This window comes from Stigmatopora argus, chromosome 10, assembly GCF_051989625.1.
Source record: "Stigmatopora argus isolate UIUO_Sarg chromosome 10, RoL_Sarg_1.0, whole genome shotgun sequence".
NCBI lineage: Eukaryota > Metazoa > Chordata > Actinopteri > Syngnathiformes > Syngnathidae > Stigmatopora > Stigmatopora argus.
The window spans coordinates 2,981,631-2,997,182 of NC_135396.1; the positions used below are offsets into that span (position 1 = coordinate 2,981,631).

The 15,552-nt window shown below is 44.2% G+C and overlaps 3 protein-coding genes across 10 annotated transcripts; all 3 read right to left on the reverse strand.

Annotated features, from left to right (window-relative positions):
* Positions 1-706: 706 nt before the first annotated feature.
* Positions 707-3,498, reverse strand: clns1a (chloride channel, nucleotide-sensitive, 1A). Of its 3 annotated transcripts, XM_077611378.1 has the most exons (8): positions 3,104-3,495; positions 2,496-2,632; positions 2,267-2,422; positions 2,048-2,158; positions 1,482-1,495; positions 1,169-1,340; positions 1,038-1,101; positions 707-911 (listed from the first exon to the last, which is right to left on the reverse strand). In XM_077611378.1, coding segments are annotated over exons 1-8 (774 nt in total). In that variant the 5' UTR covers positions 3,223-3,495; the 3' UTR covers positions 707-910. The 3 variants fall into 3 exon arrangements, with proteins under 3 accessions (XP_077467504.1, XP_077467502.1, XP_077467503.1); XM_077611376.1 differs by lacking the exons at positions 707-911; positions 1,038-1,101 and having other exon boundaries at positions 1,200-1,506; positions 3,104-3,227; positions 3,331-3,488; XM_077611377.1 differs by lacking the exons at positions 707-911; positions 1,038-1,101 and having other exon boundaries at positions 1,200-1,506; positions 2,267-2,419; positions 3,104-3,498.
* Positions 3,499-3,833: 335 nt separating this feature from the next.
* On the reverse strand, positions 3,834-7,963 carry LOC144083628 (uncharacterized). Its single transcript, XM_077611612.1, has 8 exons — positions 7,899-7,963; positions 6,817-7,042; positions 6,485-6,686; positions 6,339-6,403; positions 5,364-5,510; positions 5,222-5,280; positions 5,046-5,133; positions 3,834-4,918 (listed from the first exon to the last, which is right to left on the reverse strand). Exons 1-8 carry the CDS (start codon positions 7,961-7,963, stop codon positions 4,385-4,387), a joined length of 1,386 nt encoding a protein of 461 aa, XP_077467738.1. The 3' UTR covers positions 3,834-4,384.
* A 405-nt stretch (positions 7,964-8,368) lies between these two features.
* On the reverse strand, positions 8,369-15,024 carry LOC144083478 (uncharacterized). 6 transcript variants are annotated; one of them, XM_077611371.1, is made up of 8 exons: positions 14,833-15,024; positions 14,317-14,487; positions 13,478-13,649; positions 13,094-13,407; positions 12,312-12,366; positions 12,065-12,249; positions 10,515-11,098; positions 8,369-9,311 (listed from the first exon to the last, which is right to left on the reverse strand). In XM_077611371.1, exons 2-8 carry the CDS (start codon positions 14,470-14,472, stop codon positions 8,495-8,497), a joined length of 2,283 nt encoding a protein of 760 aa, XP_077467497.1. In that variant the 5' UTR covers positions 14,473-14,487; positions 14,833-15,024; the 3' UTR covers positions 8,369-8,494. The 6 variants fall into 6 exon arrangements, with proteins under 6 accessions (XP_077467497.1, XP_077467496.1, XP_077467499.1 ...); XM_077611370.1 differs by having other exon boundaries at positions 14,933-15,021; XM_077611373.1 differs by lacking the exon at positions 14,833-15,024 and having other exon boundaries at positions 10,515-10,633; positions 10,753-11,098; positions 14,317-14,824.
* Positions 15,025-15,552: the final 528 nt, after the last annotated feature.

The following is a 15,552-nucleotide window of genomic DNA, read 5'->3' on the forward strand; positions in this document are numbered from 1 at the left end:
GCGCATCAAGGGGCAACGCCTTCCTGGCTGACGTCCATCTGCTCCCCCTATCTCCTTTTTTAAATATTTCATCTCACGTGGTCACGTGACGGCCTCACACAACCCAAATAATATGAATAATGCATCATAGCTCACAACTATAAATCCTTTATTTTCTGTGTCCGATTTTGGTTAGCATCTTTTTTTTCCTGCAGTGTTAAAAATACCCACAATCCCTTTGAAAACCATTCAGCATTTTCCTACATAAGGCACAAATAATCCTCCAATTGCTGAGCCCATAATTAATCAGATTTAGAGCCTGCAGTGGTAATTAAATCCACCGGAATCACGGAATCACATGGGAAATAGCTTGATTTTGCCTCAGTCAACCCCAGCTTCAGTCGCTCAGCATACAAATACATCACATTAATTTTAAATGCAACATAAAACCATTCAAATCTGAGGCGACACGATATTACGTAGGCTAAATTCGATCTTTTGTAATCTTTAGTGACACCCACAGAGCAAAAGAAGAAAATACACGATGGTTAGTCCTGACGCAAAATGGCCGACACCCATCGCCAGCACAGCACAAATACGACATCTAGCCTTATATATATGACATCAATCTGTTAGGCTCGATTATTTACAAAAGTTTCATCTAACTCCACAAACTGTCGATTTCCTGTTATTCTCGAATGCATGTTAATAAAAAGATTGAATTCGATTAAGTAGAAAAGGCAATCTTTTATTAATAAGTGACTACAAATGTTGCCATTCTGTTACATGAACTCTTCCTTACAAAAAGTCACTTGATGGGAATGAACTAGTTTAATGGCATTTACACACGAAACAAACAGGAAGTGTCTGGAACAAACAGGAAATGCTCGGGATCCCTTGAATGCTGTTCCCATGATGCACTTGTGGTCCATCTGCACAAAATAAATAAATGTTTTATTCATAGTATTTTATAGAACCTTTAAAAAAAACCTCTTTTAGGAGATTAGTACATCGGTTTGTGTAATGTGTGTGTGTGTGCGTGCGTGCGTGTAACTGACCAGTGGTCGACGTCTGCGTCCTCAAATTGCCCCGCCTCCGCCTCAGCATCCACCTCCATGCCATCTGTGCACGCAAATATGGTCACGGATGAGGTTAAAAAATGAAAAATGAGGTTGAAATTTGTTCCCACCGTCGCACTGTCCGTCGCCCTGTTGGGTTCGCACGCCGCCCATGTGGTAACGTTGCGCCACGCTCTGCGCCAACATGCCCTCCAGCCTTTCCAACGTGGCCTGGCCCTCCTGGGTCAGCGCGGATAGGCCCTCGTCACACGTGTAGAAGGTGGGGATGTCGGCGTGGCCGTGCTCTGAAGTCAACATCCAACGTTTAAGTGGCGTCGACGGCGATGGATGACCGACCCGTTTGGACCAGGAGAGGCCGGCGGCGATCTGTTGCTGCCAGGCCTCCCGGTCCAAATAGATCGGACGTTTATCGGCGCCGACGACTGCTCGTGATTGGTCTTACCGGCTTCTGGAATTGTATAAAGAAAGAGATAGAGTTAATGATGGATTCACTTTAGGGCTGCCACCATGAATCGACAAACTAATCAAACCATTAATTGACCACTGATGAAATGAATTAAGATTTGGAATGCCATAGTCCAGTTAAACTAGTCCAATAAAATTCTTAAGTTGCACATTTCCTTTAAATGCATAATTAGATTTTTAAAAAGGACAAATTCTGGGGGATTCAAGATCCTCAGTAAGGCTTATTTCCAAATATTTTTAATTTTTCATTGTCCAAATTGTCAATGAGCCAAATGATAGTAAATATTAACTTAGCTCTACTTCCGAAAATTATTTGGTTGCAGAAGTGGTTTCATAACTTTGCTTTTTTGTAAGTAGAGACATATTTTACATAGATTTTTTTTTAATTTGTTCCAACCCGTTCAAAGATTCCCAATACTAGCCCGAAACCCTTTAAAAATGATAAAAGTATACGTAGTGAAAATGGACTGACATCTTCACCGTCAATGTTTTTTTTAATTATGATTTTTTTGCGTTTGTCTCACCGGCCTCCTCGACGTCGTACTCTTCGCCTTCAAAGTCGTTGTCAGAGTCGTCGTCTTCGGGATCGGGATGAAGCGCCTGACACTCGCACATGGCCGCAAACATGGAGTCCACTGGACACACATACAAAAAACAGACCTTTAAACTCACAATTGATCCATTATCCAAACTTTTTTATTTTTTTTAAGGATGAAGAGAAACAAACAAACAAAAAAACTCACGCGCTGCTTTGTCACCGGGCACAAACCGGATCTCTGTGATGCCACCTTCCTCTCCATCACCCCCATCCTCGTTATCATCATCATCATCTTCCTCGCTGCCCACGCCGTCATCCACCTCTTCTGCCGCCTTCTCTGCCATCTCAGCCTCATTTTCTTCTGGAAGGAAGCATAATTAGAGAAATCAAATCAAATGCCTGCATGGATCATGGCGTTAAAAAGACGTCCTGACCGCTGAGTTTTCCGTTGACCATTACATAGAGATGCTCGTGGGGGTATGCGCTGACGTCCCTGGAGATGGCGTGCAGGCCAATGGTGGGGTACTCCAGACAGAAACCCAAACCGGCACCATCAAACCAGGACAGGCGACTGCAAACAGTTGAACATTCAATGAATGTTAGGAATTCAACTCAGGTAAAATGGAAAAAAAATGTCGTATTATTTGAAAAAAAATTAAATGGGTTGTCGATTTGTTCCTAATTAGCATACGGCCGTACGAGTGCAACCGTACATAAATGTGGTCCGCGACAAAGAGTTCGACTTAAACTTTAAAAATAACGAATATAGTGAACGAAACCCGAACTTTAAAAGGAAATGACTTCAGTTTTTTAATATCTTTTGAGCTTTTACTTTTAAAAAGTTTCTAATGCAAGTTAAACCGGAAGTTCCGGCTGCCACTAGCATCTCTTAACATTAGCGTCCTAAATTTAAAACTGAGTATAACACCAACTGCTTGAAGCACTTATACTTTAACGTAATAACCGCACACGTGCATTAAATATAAAGTTAAAAGTATCATTTTGCAAAGGCAAGTATATTCCAAGTGTTAGACCGACTCACGTTTCGGCGACGTAGAGCGTCCCGTTGCCCAGCTTGTTTCCGTCCAACACTGCCGTCGTGTCGGCTTGCTGGAGGCGAACTCCCTCGGTAGGAGGCCGGAGGTTCTTCAACAAAACCATGGCGTCTTTCCACAATAAGAAGGAATCAGATAAGCTCCCGTGTGGCTAAACCAACGTGGGCTTAAGCGTGTGCGTGTCCGGCAGAACAAATGACTAGCATTTATTTACCCGGCGGAGGACGGGCAACAGCTGCTAAACGATTTAAGCTAGCAGTTCCCGACTGGAAAGAAATGAGCTTGTCGTAAACACTCAGGAGCGGAAAACTGAGGCGACGTGAAAGATTCTGGTCCAATTGTGACGCTTTGCGGCTTGGCGAGATCTCGCGAGAACAGCAACGCGACACACGAAAGTTCCCGCTTTATTTATGATTTTTTAAAAGTACGCTATTAAGTATAGTACTAGTTTCGCCGTCATTTCGGGCCATGTACAATGTTCAAATAAAATGACTAGTATTTACTGACGTTTTTAGTAATGTTTCGTTACAAAGTGTTTTGGAAATTAGCATGCAGTCAATGATTCCTCACCGTCAATCAAACACTTAAGCTAAGGTTATTGTTAACCTTAACAGTTCAGGCTTAACTGTTATAACATTCCACCGAACGCCAAAAAATGTCATTTGTACTTATCTTGAGTGAAAAGTGCCGTATTTTTCAACTCAGTAAAAAGCACAGTCTCTGTGTATCTCTTTTAATTAATACAAAAAAGTGAAAAGTAGCAGCTGCCCAAACAGAATGTGATGTCGCAAGTACCCTAAATGGAAGAGACATCACGTGGGCTTAAACATTCTAAGTCCTGGATCAGAACCTCATTCAGAACGGAACAGGAATTGGACCAGTCTAGTTCCTGGAGTAGGTAACGGGAAGATGGAAAAAAAACTGAGCGAAATTGGCAAAAGCTGCAAATTGCAGATTTTATCAATCTCAAACTTGGCAAAAAATCTAAGTGCCGCCAAACTTGTCAACACAATATATGTGCTAGGTAAAAAAAAACATGAAAGGGGAAATTTGTAGTAAAACATGGAAGTTAACACTCCTCAAGTCAGAGAGCATTCTACGGAATGCCACCAGAGGGCGCCAAGAATTCTTTCAATAAATAAGGCTTGTGGTCTAGGCTGATTAAACAAGTGCAAAAACAGCCTTGTTTTTCTTCTTTTTGGGGCAACAGCACTGAAGGCGGGGTTTAAGATGCTCGAACCAGGAAACTTGCAGATGAGGTTGGGCTTTCAGTTGCCCCGATTTTGTTGGGGGGGCGTTGAGGAGGAAGGGGAGGAGGAGGAGGGAGGTGGTGTATATTCTTGGGAGGTCTTATTCATCCTGGAGCTTCTCCTGGAGCTTCTCTTTTGGGATCCCTGCCTGAGCAGGTAGGCGTCGGTCGATCCTTTCCTGCGGTCAGTGTTTCGCTGCTTCTCCTCCTGGTTGATCTCCTTCTGCAGGAGGAGCGCCATCTGCTGGTCGGCCTCCTCCTGCTGACGGCGGCCGGCCAGCAGCTGGGCCTCCCATTCGGAATCCGCCGCCTCGGGCCGAGACCCGGAAGCCGACGAAGAGGAGGGACGGCGGCGCTCCCGCTCGGCGAGAGAGCCCTCGTCTTCTTCTCCGTCGTCGCCGTATTTTCTTTTCGATGTTCCTTCTTCGCTGTGGCGGCGACGCAGCTCCCCCGCCACGGAGGCGGGGCCCGGCCGGGGAGGTTCCGCCGCGTGACGGACCAACGGGGTGTCCTCGTGAGGGGGGCGTGGCCCACGGGAGAGGAGGAAGTTCTCCTAAGAAACCACAATTGCGGGCATAGCAATCTTGACAAAAAATGAAGTCTTTTCTCTTTAGAATTTGGATTTGAACTGTTTTGTAATGTGAAATTTTTTAAATAAAGATTTGATTCTTTGAACGTACAAATTTTGGTCCCCCATTGTTTGAAATGATGCTCAACGCCGGGCTGCAGTGGGACGAGCTGGACTTGGGCGGAAGTCGATACAAGAACCTAGCACAAGAATTTTGTTTAAAAAAAAAACAATTAAAACATTTAAGATGGATGATTGGGTCTCTGCATTGGAAATTAAGGCTCTTACTTTTCTATCTGGCCAACGTTCACCTTCTTCTTGGCTGGAGGGACGTGGGAGACAGGGTTCTAAAAAAAAAAATAATAATAATAATATAAAATGTAAGTAAATGTAAATGGAAGCAAGAAGGATTTTAAAAGCGATGACCAACCAGTTCACTGCTAAGCACCCTGGCCAAGATCTCATCCTGTATCCTCATCCTCTTTTCTTTTTCTTCCTCCTCAGCCAGGAGTCTTTGGATGTACTCCTCGCTGGCGCGTCGCTCCTCCTCGTCTAGCTTTCGCTTCTCCTCCGACAGCTGACCAAGACAAGGGGAAATAGCGCTAAGCCAATACGTAGCATTTGATGGCAAGGTTAGGCATCATCGCATTATTAAAAGAGCACCGAGGACGGAATTGAATTAAAGTCAACGAAATCAAACTCATTTTGGAAATTATTTTGAGTTGTTTGGAATCTTTGTTACCGTCAAAAACGTTCAAACACTAATTTAGTGAGTCCTTCAATATAGTGTTTTCTAATGTCCCAATGAAAATATTTTTTATTTGAAATTTAAAAAATTTATATATTTTTTTTTATTCAGGACAGCTTATTTTTTGGTTCAATTTTGTTCAAATAAAAGTATTTTTATTTTATTTTTCTGTTTATTTACAAGTATTAATTAATAGTGAATAACACATTTTTATTAGTTTTATGTATTTTTTTTATTCACATTAAATTTAGATTGAAAAACAGGCAAATCAGAAATGATTCGTTAAAAGAATGGGAAAACTAGGAATTCTATTTTTTATTTAATTTTTGTATTTTAAATTAAAAAAGGTAAAAAAAATTAGAAAATTCAAACAAACTGGGGCAAAACCAAGAAATAATCAATATAATGACTTTTAAAAAATAATTTAAAAAAAAGAAACATTTAATTTATTATTATTAATTTATATATTTAAGCAACTACACAAATTAGAAAATTTCAAACAAACTGGGGAAAACCAAGAAATAATCAATATAATGACTTTAAAAAAATAATTTAAAAAAAAGAAACAATTTAATTTATTATTATTAATTTATTTAAGCAACTACACTAATTGAAATCAATTTCCCAACAAATCAACAACCGAAAATAACAACTTACTTTGCTAATTTGCTCCTGATATTCTTGTCTCAGCTCTCCGGGCTCGCTCACCCTTGGAAAAAAAGCTAATGCACAAAAAGACACGAAAAATAAGTCCACCACGTCAGTCGACCGCCACACGCCACGGCGAATCACGGGCGCCGTACCGGCCAGGTGGTCGTCGACGGCGGCGTCCTGCCCGCTGAGGCGCCTCTGGCAGTGCTGGGGGAATCGGTTCTGGATCTGCGCCCACAGCTCCTCGTTGACCAGCGTCTTGTTCCTGTTGTTCTGCCGTGCCCACGTGGAAACGCGCTTGCGGCACATGGGGCAGCAAAGCGTGCTCTTGTCCACCGACTCCAGGAAACAGTCCTTAAAGAAACACACACACATTTTTTTCAATGCAAGCCGCTCAAAAAGGTCATGAAACACTGGCCTTGCTGGACCCAAACATGGCAAAGTTAACCATTTTATCTCCCATAATGGCCGCTTGTATGTTCACCTTGCAGAAGGTGTGCGTGCAAGGCAGCGTGACGGGCTCCAGAAACATCTCCAAGCAAACCGGGCACAGACAGTCGTCCAGGGACAGGCCTTCCTCTTTCTTTTCTTCCCCCTTTTCTTTGCCTTTGCCTCCATCGCCCGATGCGTTCGGGCCCACCGTCTCGGCATCCGAATCTGGAAGCATCATTTTGCCCCTCCCCCCAGGGGGGCCGCCACAGCAAACACCTCTGCGTTCAAACATAAACAAACAAAAAACAATCAAGTCAATGAAATCAGTAATGTGAAGAAATCTTTAAAGTACTACTATTATTAGAAACGTTATTTATTGAGGTAGCCCAGTGGCATTTACATGTTCTCCCCGGGCTTGTGTGGGTTTTTTCCGGGTACTCCGGTTTCCTCCCACATCCCAAAAACATGCATGCTAGTGCCCTCGAGAAGTTGGGGACCCCTGCTATAAATAGTTAATGGAATATCAAGTGATAAACTAAATCTGGATACTTGAAAAGTAGTTTAATAGGAAATATTGGCGAATTGTTCCTTTTAACAAGGGCAGACTGCATGTACATACAAGTTCCCAGTAAGATTGTATTAAGTTCCTATTTATATTCTATTATACAGTCAATATTCCCGAAGACACTGAACATATGAAGCAAAATTATTTAGAAAAAGGTGCGAATAAGACGTGAGAAAAAGTGGAAACAAGAGTACATTGGGTTGAAACCTTTGTTGCTAGATTTACACTGTCACATTAGTTTCAATGGGGAATTGGTCACAAACGTTGACTTCAGGAAAACAGAATTTCACATTAAATCGTTTTTGAACAAACGTGTAGTATTACCTGTTGAGTTATGCTCTCTCACAACCTTTAATGGCGAATCAACTATAGTTGCTGGACCCAAACATGCTAAGTTAGCCGTTAGCTCCGAAGCTACTACGACTAACAAAGCCACTCCATAACCCCCACTTGGACGTACAAGCACCAAAGCTCTACCCTAAAACGTTTAAATTGAGATATGTTGCCCCTAATTCCGATAAATTACTTGTTATTATTATTATTTTGAGGTGACAAGTCTCCGCCATTACCCGCACAACCGCCGGGAGGTCGTGCGCATGCGCGCTATCGTCAGATGTAAAACGTCGTAAAGCATGACGAATGGTCGAAAAAAGCTGATGACAACTGTTTGAGTTGACAGCGTGAAATCATTTTAATGTGTTTACACATGATTTATTTTAATAAAATATCGCTGTAATAGATCAAACGGGTCTATATATTTTCTTTGTGTGAACTGTATCATCAGTTCCCACTTTAATACTAAAATTATACTCATTTAATGGTCACATTATTTTTTTGTTAGTTTTTACTGTATGAAAATGGGATCAGATCGTAAAAATAAAACATATCAGTGCATGCCTACACACAAACGACACCTTTTTTGAGTGCAGCTGCTTTGTGATCACGATTATACCCACGCGCAGGTTCTTGTGGGTATTATTGAGATCGCGGGGGAGGGCGGGCCATTTGGGAAGCTGAAATTTGATTGGTCAGATGCAACTCCGGGAAAAAAACAGGGTTTTATTTCCATTTGTCTCCACTGCTACACAAGAAAAATAAAATTCTGTGTATTTTCAATTGGTCAAACACGATTATTTTCCCCCAAGCGTTTTTTTTCCCGGCAGCCTCACTCGTCGACCAAGCCGTCGCTCCACGGGAAGGCCTGACCTTTCTCTTCCTGGCGTCCGCTCTCGGATTTAAGCGACCGGTCGGGCCCGTCGCCGCCGCAACGGTGCTTTTTCAGCTGCCTGGAGTCGGAGAAGCCGCGGGCGCAGCTCTGGCACGAGTACAGCTTGACCCCCGTGTGGATCTGCATGTGCGACTTGAGCTGATTGGACTGTCGGAACTTGCGTTCGCACATGGGGCACTCGTAGGGCTTCTCGCCCGTGTGCACCAGCAGGTGGCGGTGGTAATTCTGAGAGGTCCGGAAGGCCTTGCCGCACTGCTGGCACTGGTGCGGCTTGACGCCCGTGTGGAGCAGCTCGTGCTGGCGCAGCTGCGACTGGAGCAGGAAGCCCTTCTGGCAAACGGCGCAAACGTGCGGGCGGTCGCCGCTGTGCTGCCGCATGTGGTAGACGTACAGGTGTCGCAGGTGGAAGGTCTTGCCGCAGGTCTCGCAGACGAACTCCTTGTGCTCGGCGTGGCTCTTCTCGTGGGCCCGTAGCGTGCCCAGGCTGCCCAGACTCTTGCCGCAGATCTTGCAGACGAAGGCGTCGGCGGCGGTGGCTGTGTCGGCGCCGGACGGGGGTCGGCGCCGGCGTCGCCTGGCCGCTTTGGCGCATTCCTTGTTCTGGTGAACCAGAAGCTGGTGCTTCTGCAGCTGGCAGTTGTAGAAGAAGGTCTTGCCGCACAGGTCGCACATGAAGGGTTTCTCCACGCCGTGGACCAGCATGTGAGATTTCAGGGCCCACGTGCCCGAGAATCTTTCGCTGCACTTCTCGCACCTGTCGACGTAATGCCCATCGGTTAGAAGCGTCTTGTTATTTGATAAGACATTTCCGACGTAGATATTTTGCGACTATCCTAGATGGTAATACGTCGTTTATGGTGGTTACTAGGTTCTGAGACCGGGGGGGGATTTAGGATGTTTACTTTAACATTTGGACTTTCAAAACCCTCTACAGTGGTACCTCGACCTACGATCAGCTCATGGTACGACGAAAATTTCGATCGAATAATTCGGAGATGCGACCAAGCCAGGTGGCCATGACATGAGAGGCTGTTTATCATTGTAGCGCACTGTCTTTTTTTGCCGCATCTCTTCCGTGTATAATAGATATCTACGAGCACTGAACGATTTATTCAGACGAGTTTCGACCAGGAAACACACAACTCGCATTCGCGGGCCAAAAGAAGGCTTTCTGGGTAATGAAGTATACTCGTGCACACAACACCGCCCAATTTTAGTTCTATTAAACACATTTTATTACTATTAAACCACTCGTTATGTATTACATTGTCAATATATGGCGAATTAGAAGAAATAAAACATTTTTTTCTAACCCAATATCCTGTTTTTGGTGTTTTTTTCAGAGGGTTGGAACGAATTAATTTGTTTTTAGTTCATTTCAATGGGAAACGTCCGCTCGAGTTACGAAAAGCTCCACATACGATCTCAGTCCCGGAACTGATTAAGCTCGTATGTCGAGGTACCACTGTATTTACTATTGGTGAACTCCCGAAGACAGACACGGCCCCCTAGCGGCCAGTGTAATACTCTCCAATTGCAACTTGCTTTTTTTTCTCCCTCCCATTTCATTTTCATTCATTCATTCATTTTCTGAACCGTTTTATCCTCACTATGGTCGTGGGGGGTGAGGGGGGTGCTGGAGCCTATCCCAGCTAACTTTGGGCACGAGGTGGGGACACACCCAAGGGGACAAACGGCCAATCACACACAGCTAGGGACAATTTAGCTTACAATTAGCCTAGCATGCGTGTTTTCAGAATGTGGGAGGAAACCGGAGTACCTGGAGAAAAACCACGCAGGTGTGGGGAGAACATGCAAACTCTATGCAGGTGGACTGAGCTGGATTCAAACCCAGAACCCCAGAGCTGTGAGGCCGACGCCCACCCAATTTCTACACTATAAAGTGATTGAAAATAGCAGAAAAGAAACCAAAACAAAGCGAAAGAGGAGGTCTCACTTGAATGGTTTTTCTCCGCTGTGGAGGCGCACGTGTCTCTGGAAGTTGTACTTGAGTCCGAAGCCGAGTCCGCAGGTCTGGCAGACGAAGGGCTTCTCCCCCGAGTGGACCACGTGGTGCTGGAGCAGACCCATACGGCACTTGAAGCTCTTGTCGCACTGGGCGCACTTGAAGGGCCGCTCGTCCGAGTGCGAGCGCTTGTGGACGCGCAGGTTGCCCGTGGTGGAGAAGCGCTTACCGCAGGTGGGGCACGGGTAGGGCCGCGCCCCCGTGTGCACCGTCTGGTGCTCGCGCAGGCTCTTCTTCCTCAGGAAGGCTTTGCCGCACACGTCGCAGACGAAGGGCTTGACGTCCGAGTGCGACATCTGGTGGTAGCGCAGCACGGCCGCCGAGGTGAAGGCGCGCCCGCAGGTGGCGCAGCCCAGCGGCGCCTTCTCCAGACGGTGGAAGGCTTGGTGGGCGCGTAGCTGGCGGGCCACGCGGAACTTGCGCTCGCACTGCTCGCACGACAGCATCTTGTCAGGGTCGCGCTCTTGGGCCTCGCGCAGACGGTGGGATTTTTGGTGTTTGTGGAGCGTCTTGGCCTGGGGAAATCAGCATTTTAAATGATTAAAATATATATATATACAGTGGTAGCTCGACCTACGATCAGCTCTACCTACGACATGCTAGAGGTCCGATGAAAATTTCGATCGAATAATTCGTCCGAGATACGATCAAAATTTCGAGATGCGACCAAGCCAGGTGGCCATGACATGAGAGCCTGTTTATCATTGTAGCGCACTTTCTTTTTTTGCCGCATCTCTTTCGTGTATAACAGATATCTACGAGCACTGAACGGTTTATTCAGACGAGTTTCCGCTACATATGGACCAGAAAACGCACAACGCACAACGCGCGGACAAAAAGAGCGCTTTCTGGGTAATGAAGTAAACTCGTGCACACAACACCGATAGCCAATGGCACCCTTTCTCAGAATAAAACTTCATTACCCACAATCAATACGTGGGTAGGCTGAGCTGTTGCATTTTTTCAGTGTTATTCCTTCCTTAGCCTGCTAGCTCCCACGATCGCTCATTCAAGACTACTTCTCGTTGGCAAGTGGTCGGGCGTTATCCTATTGTGAGGACATTTGTGTGCATCATTTTGGGAATATTTTGAAGGGAATACAACAGCAAACAGTCCATCGATAAAGTCCCCCCCCCCCGCCTGCTTCTATGTCCGTCTGTGTACCCTACGCGTCTAATTTTAGTTATATTAAACACATTTTATTAGTATTAAACCACTAGTTATGTGTTACTTTGTTAATAGATGGCGAATTAGAAGAAATCAAACATTTTTTTCCAATCCAATATCCTGTTTTGGGTGTTTTTTCAGAGGGTTAGAACGAATTCATTTGTTTTCAATTCATTTCAATGGGAAACGTCCGCTCGAGTTACGAAAAAGCTCGACATACGATCTCAGTCCCGGAATGGATTGAGATCGTATGTCGAGGTACCACTGTATTTCCACATTTTTGAAAGGAAATGGAACCATTTGAATATTCCCACCTGATAGAAGCCTTTATCGCACAGCGTGCACGGGAAAGGCTTGACGTGACGTGTGGCGTGTTTCTTCAGCTGGTGTTGCTGGTGGAAGCCTTTTTTGCAGACCTCGCAAAAAAAGCGCTTCTGCTTGTAGAGCTCGCGCCGTCGTTTGTTCTCCTGCTCCTTCAAGTCTTCATCGTTTGCGGCCTCTGCGTCCAAAAGAAGGCATTCTAATGGGGTCCGGGGTGACGACGCACGCTGAACGAGTCACCTGAACGATCCGCTGGGCCCTCTTCTGTTTTCTCCGTTTCAGTCTTCTCGAACACCTAAACGATAAAAATGAGAACAAAATATATATTTGTTAGTATAATGACATCCCAATGTGAAGGAAATCAGAAAACGATGAAAAAGAATCCAATATTCTTATTTTCTTTCAGGTAACGTATTTTCCGCACTATAAGGCACAATTAAAAGACCATTTTTTGACATATTAAGACATGTGTCAAAGTGGCGGCCCGGGGGCCAAAGCTGGCCCGCCGCATCATTTTGTGCGGCCCGAGAAAGTTAATCATGAGTGCCGACTTTCTGTTTTAGGATCAAAATAAAATGAAGAGTATAGATGTATATTAAATTTCCTGATTTTCCCCCTTTTAAATCAATTATTGTAATTTTTTAATCCATTTTTTCTGTGTTTTTAGTTCAAAAATAATTTTGTAAAATCTAAAAATATATTTAAATAAAGTTAAAATAAATATCGTTTTAGATCTATAAAAAAACTGAATATTCAGGGATTTTAATCCATTTAGTAAAAAAAATCTAAATATTATATCTAAAATGGTCCGGCCCACGTGAAATCAAGTTGACGTTAAAGCGGCCTGCGAACCAACCCGAGTCTGACACCCCTGTATTAAAATGAACCATTCATTGTGCGCCTTATAGTCCGGAAAATACGGTCACTTGTTTTGCCTATAATCATACTTTTTTTTTTTTTATGTACTTAAAAATAATTCTATCCTCTTGAGCAAAAACAGTTAGCAAAACTGCCCATCTGACCGTTAGAGGAAGCAAGGTCTCATCTTTGTCAACCAGCATTTCCTCAGGCTTCTGCTGCTCGTTTGAAACAGGAAGTGACACCACGGTAGCGGTTTCTTCGTCCGACGTATGTTCCCGGAAATTCGTCCTCGCCGAAAGGTCGCTCTGGGCCTTGACCGCGTCGTCAAGTGTCTGGCTCACGGTGACCACGGGAGTCGTAGCATCACCGCCGCCCCCGCCGCTGCCGCTCGTTATGCTAGCAGACACTTTGGCGGTGTTAATGATGGCCATGGTGAGGCTCAGAGGGGGAGGAGCCACTGGTCGCTTGCTATCTACTGGAAGACAACGTCATTGGTCGTTCCCACGAGATAGAAATAATTCTAAAGAAAACATGTGCGGTCGTACTTTTGTTTTTATCAGGCGCAGACGTGCGCTGTGCCCTCAGTTCGGCCTCCAGTTGTCCCACTTTGTCCTTCAAGGTGTCCTTCTCTTTGGCAAGGCTGCTTAGGAGATGGGTGAAGACGCTGCAGATTTGTCGGAGGGCCTCCTTCGTCGCCACACTCAAAATGGCCGTCAGCTGAGATTGGAAGGAAAGCGGAAATGACACGGATCATCATTGACTTTTTTTCGCCGAGATTTTACCATTGGATGAATGTCATTACCATTAAATGCGAAAGTAAATCCAAATTACAAATTGAGAACATCACTTTTCCCCTTTTATTTTTCAATGTAAATAGTTAAATTAAAAATGGCATAGTTACTGTTTTCCTATTCTAATTGAAACACACACAAAATTAAAAGGTAAAAAGAAACATTTAATGTTTTCTCCCTTTTTATTTAAAAATACAATACGTTTCAAATAATAAGCGAATATTTTGTTTTTAAGAGGCTCAAAATGAGGATTTGGACGTATTTTAATGACAATAAATGATCTATTGACAATTAGAAAAGAGGCCAAATGTCACTGTCGTTAGCATATTTACAAGAGTCAACACATACATTCACAGTATGATAGCAAGACATAAAAACAAGTTAATTGTTATGATACAAATGAATATTTACGTAAGTACAAATAATCGCCACTTGGCGGTGATGCTGTTTATTTGCCTAGGCGAAATGGGAAATGACGAGGGGATTTCTATCTGGGTCTTTACTACTCTCAGACAAGCTTCAGTCTTCCGCTGAAATGAATATCAAACAAATAAACAAAACAAAAACAACAAAAAACAACCACTGCCGCTCACCTTAACCTCGGCGACCCCCGGTTCTTCCCCCTGCCCGCCGGCGAGGGTCCTAAGTAGGACCCCCGCGGCCGCCTCCACCGCCACCTCCATGATAAGATCAGCCTGTGAGCGAAAAGTTTCGGCCGTTCTCGCCTCGTAGTCGCTCTGCGGCTCCATCCAGTCTTTCCTCAGCTATTCGAGAGATATCTAAATTTACTAACTTGCTCTTTATTAAACAGCAGAATGTCGGCTGACAAGTACATCAGCTAGCTTTGTTTAAGTAAAAGAGTCAATCTTTGGGATTGGCATCAGCATTCGGGACGACCAATATGGCTGCCATGTTTACATCCGGGTCACTGGTGAAAGCGACATTCTGACGTATATAAAAAGCGACAGTCTTGTATTACGTTGAAAAAAACTATATATACACTACTATATACAGTCGCTCCCGTACATTCAAACATGTCTGCGCGTATGTCAAAAAATGTTCGGAAAGAGATGCTGTAAGTTCGTAAATTAGATTTTGTATTGCCATACCTGTCAACCTGGGCCAATTCCTCCCCGTATTAATGATTGGAATTCCCCGTATTAAGCAATAGAAAACCGTACAAATGCAACGCGGCACATATTTACTCACATAGGGTGCACGTAAAAGTGTTATGGTCGCGCTACGTTGTCGTGACGCGACCGTGAATGTATTCGGACCCAAGCGCTATGACTCATAGCTGCTTAAATAACGAAACAGGAAATGATCATTTCCTGTTTATGATCATTTCCTGTTTCGTGTGAAAGGGGAATGCGTGTGCGCATATCATGCTTAAAGCATGACAATATTAGCAGTTGACGATGACGTTTTCGTCTGCTACCAGTGACCGAGACGATCCGGATTAGAGCCGAAATGCGTAAAACGAGATCCGTTTTACAAAAAACGTACTTAAAAAAATCCCGTACAAAAGTTGTTATACGGCGTACACAATTTGAAATGATCAAAAAACGTATAAAATACGGGAAAAACGTATAAGTTGACAGGTATGGATTTTGTATTGCGTGCCTTTCTCCGAGTAGTGCTTCTTTCCGCCGCTAATACCGACGCTTGGCGCTGTGAGAGCAACAACAACAACACGCAGCATCCAACTTCCTCTGCCCAGTTCGTTTTTAAGTGCGTAAGCGCGTGAACATATCTCCGTTTTGCCCAGAACTTTTTTTTCATTTTCATCATTAAATATCTCGTGCATCCATTATTAAATATGGCTGGCG

Coding starts and splice junctions, on each gene's coding strand:
- LOC144083478 (XM_077611371.1), bottom strand. CDS start 14,472: ATGGAGCCGCAGAGCGACTACGAGGCGAGAACGGCCGAAACTTTTCGC. Junction 12,250..12,311: donor GGGCCCAGCGGATCGTTCAG/GTGACTCGTTCA, acceptor TTTTGGACGCAG/AGGCCGCAAACGATGAAGAC. Junction 11,099..12,064: donor GCGATAAAGGCTTCTATCAG/GTGGGAATATTC, acceptor TGATTTCCCCAG/GCCAAGACGCTCCACAAACA.
- clns1a (XM_077611378.1), bottom strand. CDS start 3,222: ATGGTTTTGTTGAAGAACCTCCGGCCTCCTACCGAGGGAGTTCGCCTC. Junction 2,633..3,103: donor ACGCTCTACGTCGCCGAAAC/GTGAGTCGGTCT, acceptor AACTGTTTGCAG/TCGCCTGTCCTGGTTTGATG. Junction 1,102..1,168: donor GGGCGACGGACAGTGCGACG/GTGGGAACAAAT, acceptor TTGCGTGCACAG/ATGGCATGGAGGTGGATGCT.
- LOC144083628 (XM_077611612.1), bottom strand. CDS start 7,963: ATGCTTTACGACGTTTTACATCTGACGATAGCGCGCATGCGCACGACC. Junction 5,134..5,221: donor AACGTTGGCCAGATAGAAAA/GTAAGAGCCTTA, acceptor TTCTTGTGCTAG/GTTCTTGTATCGACTTCCGC. Junction 4,919..5,045: donor ACAATGGGGGACCAAAATTT/GTACGTTCAAAG, acceptor GTGGTTTCTTAG/GAGAACTTCCTCCTCTCCCG.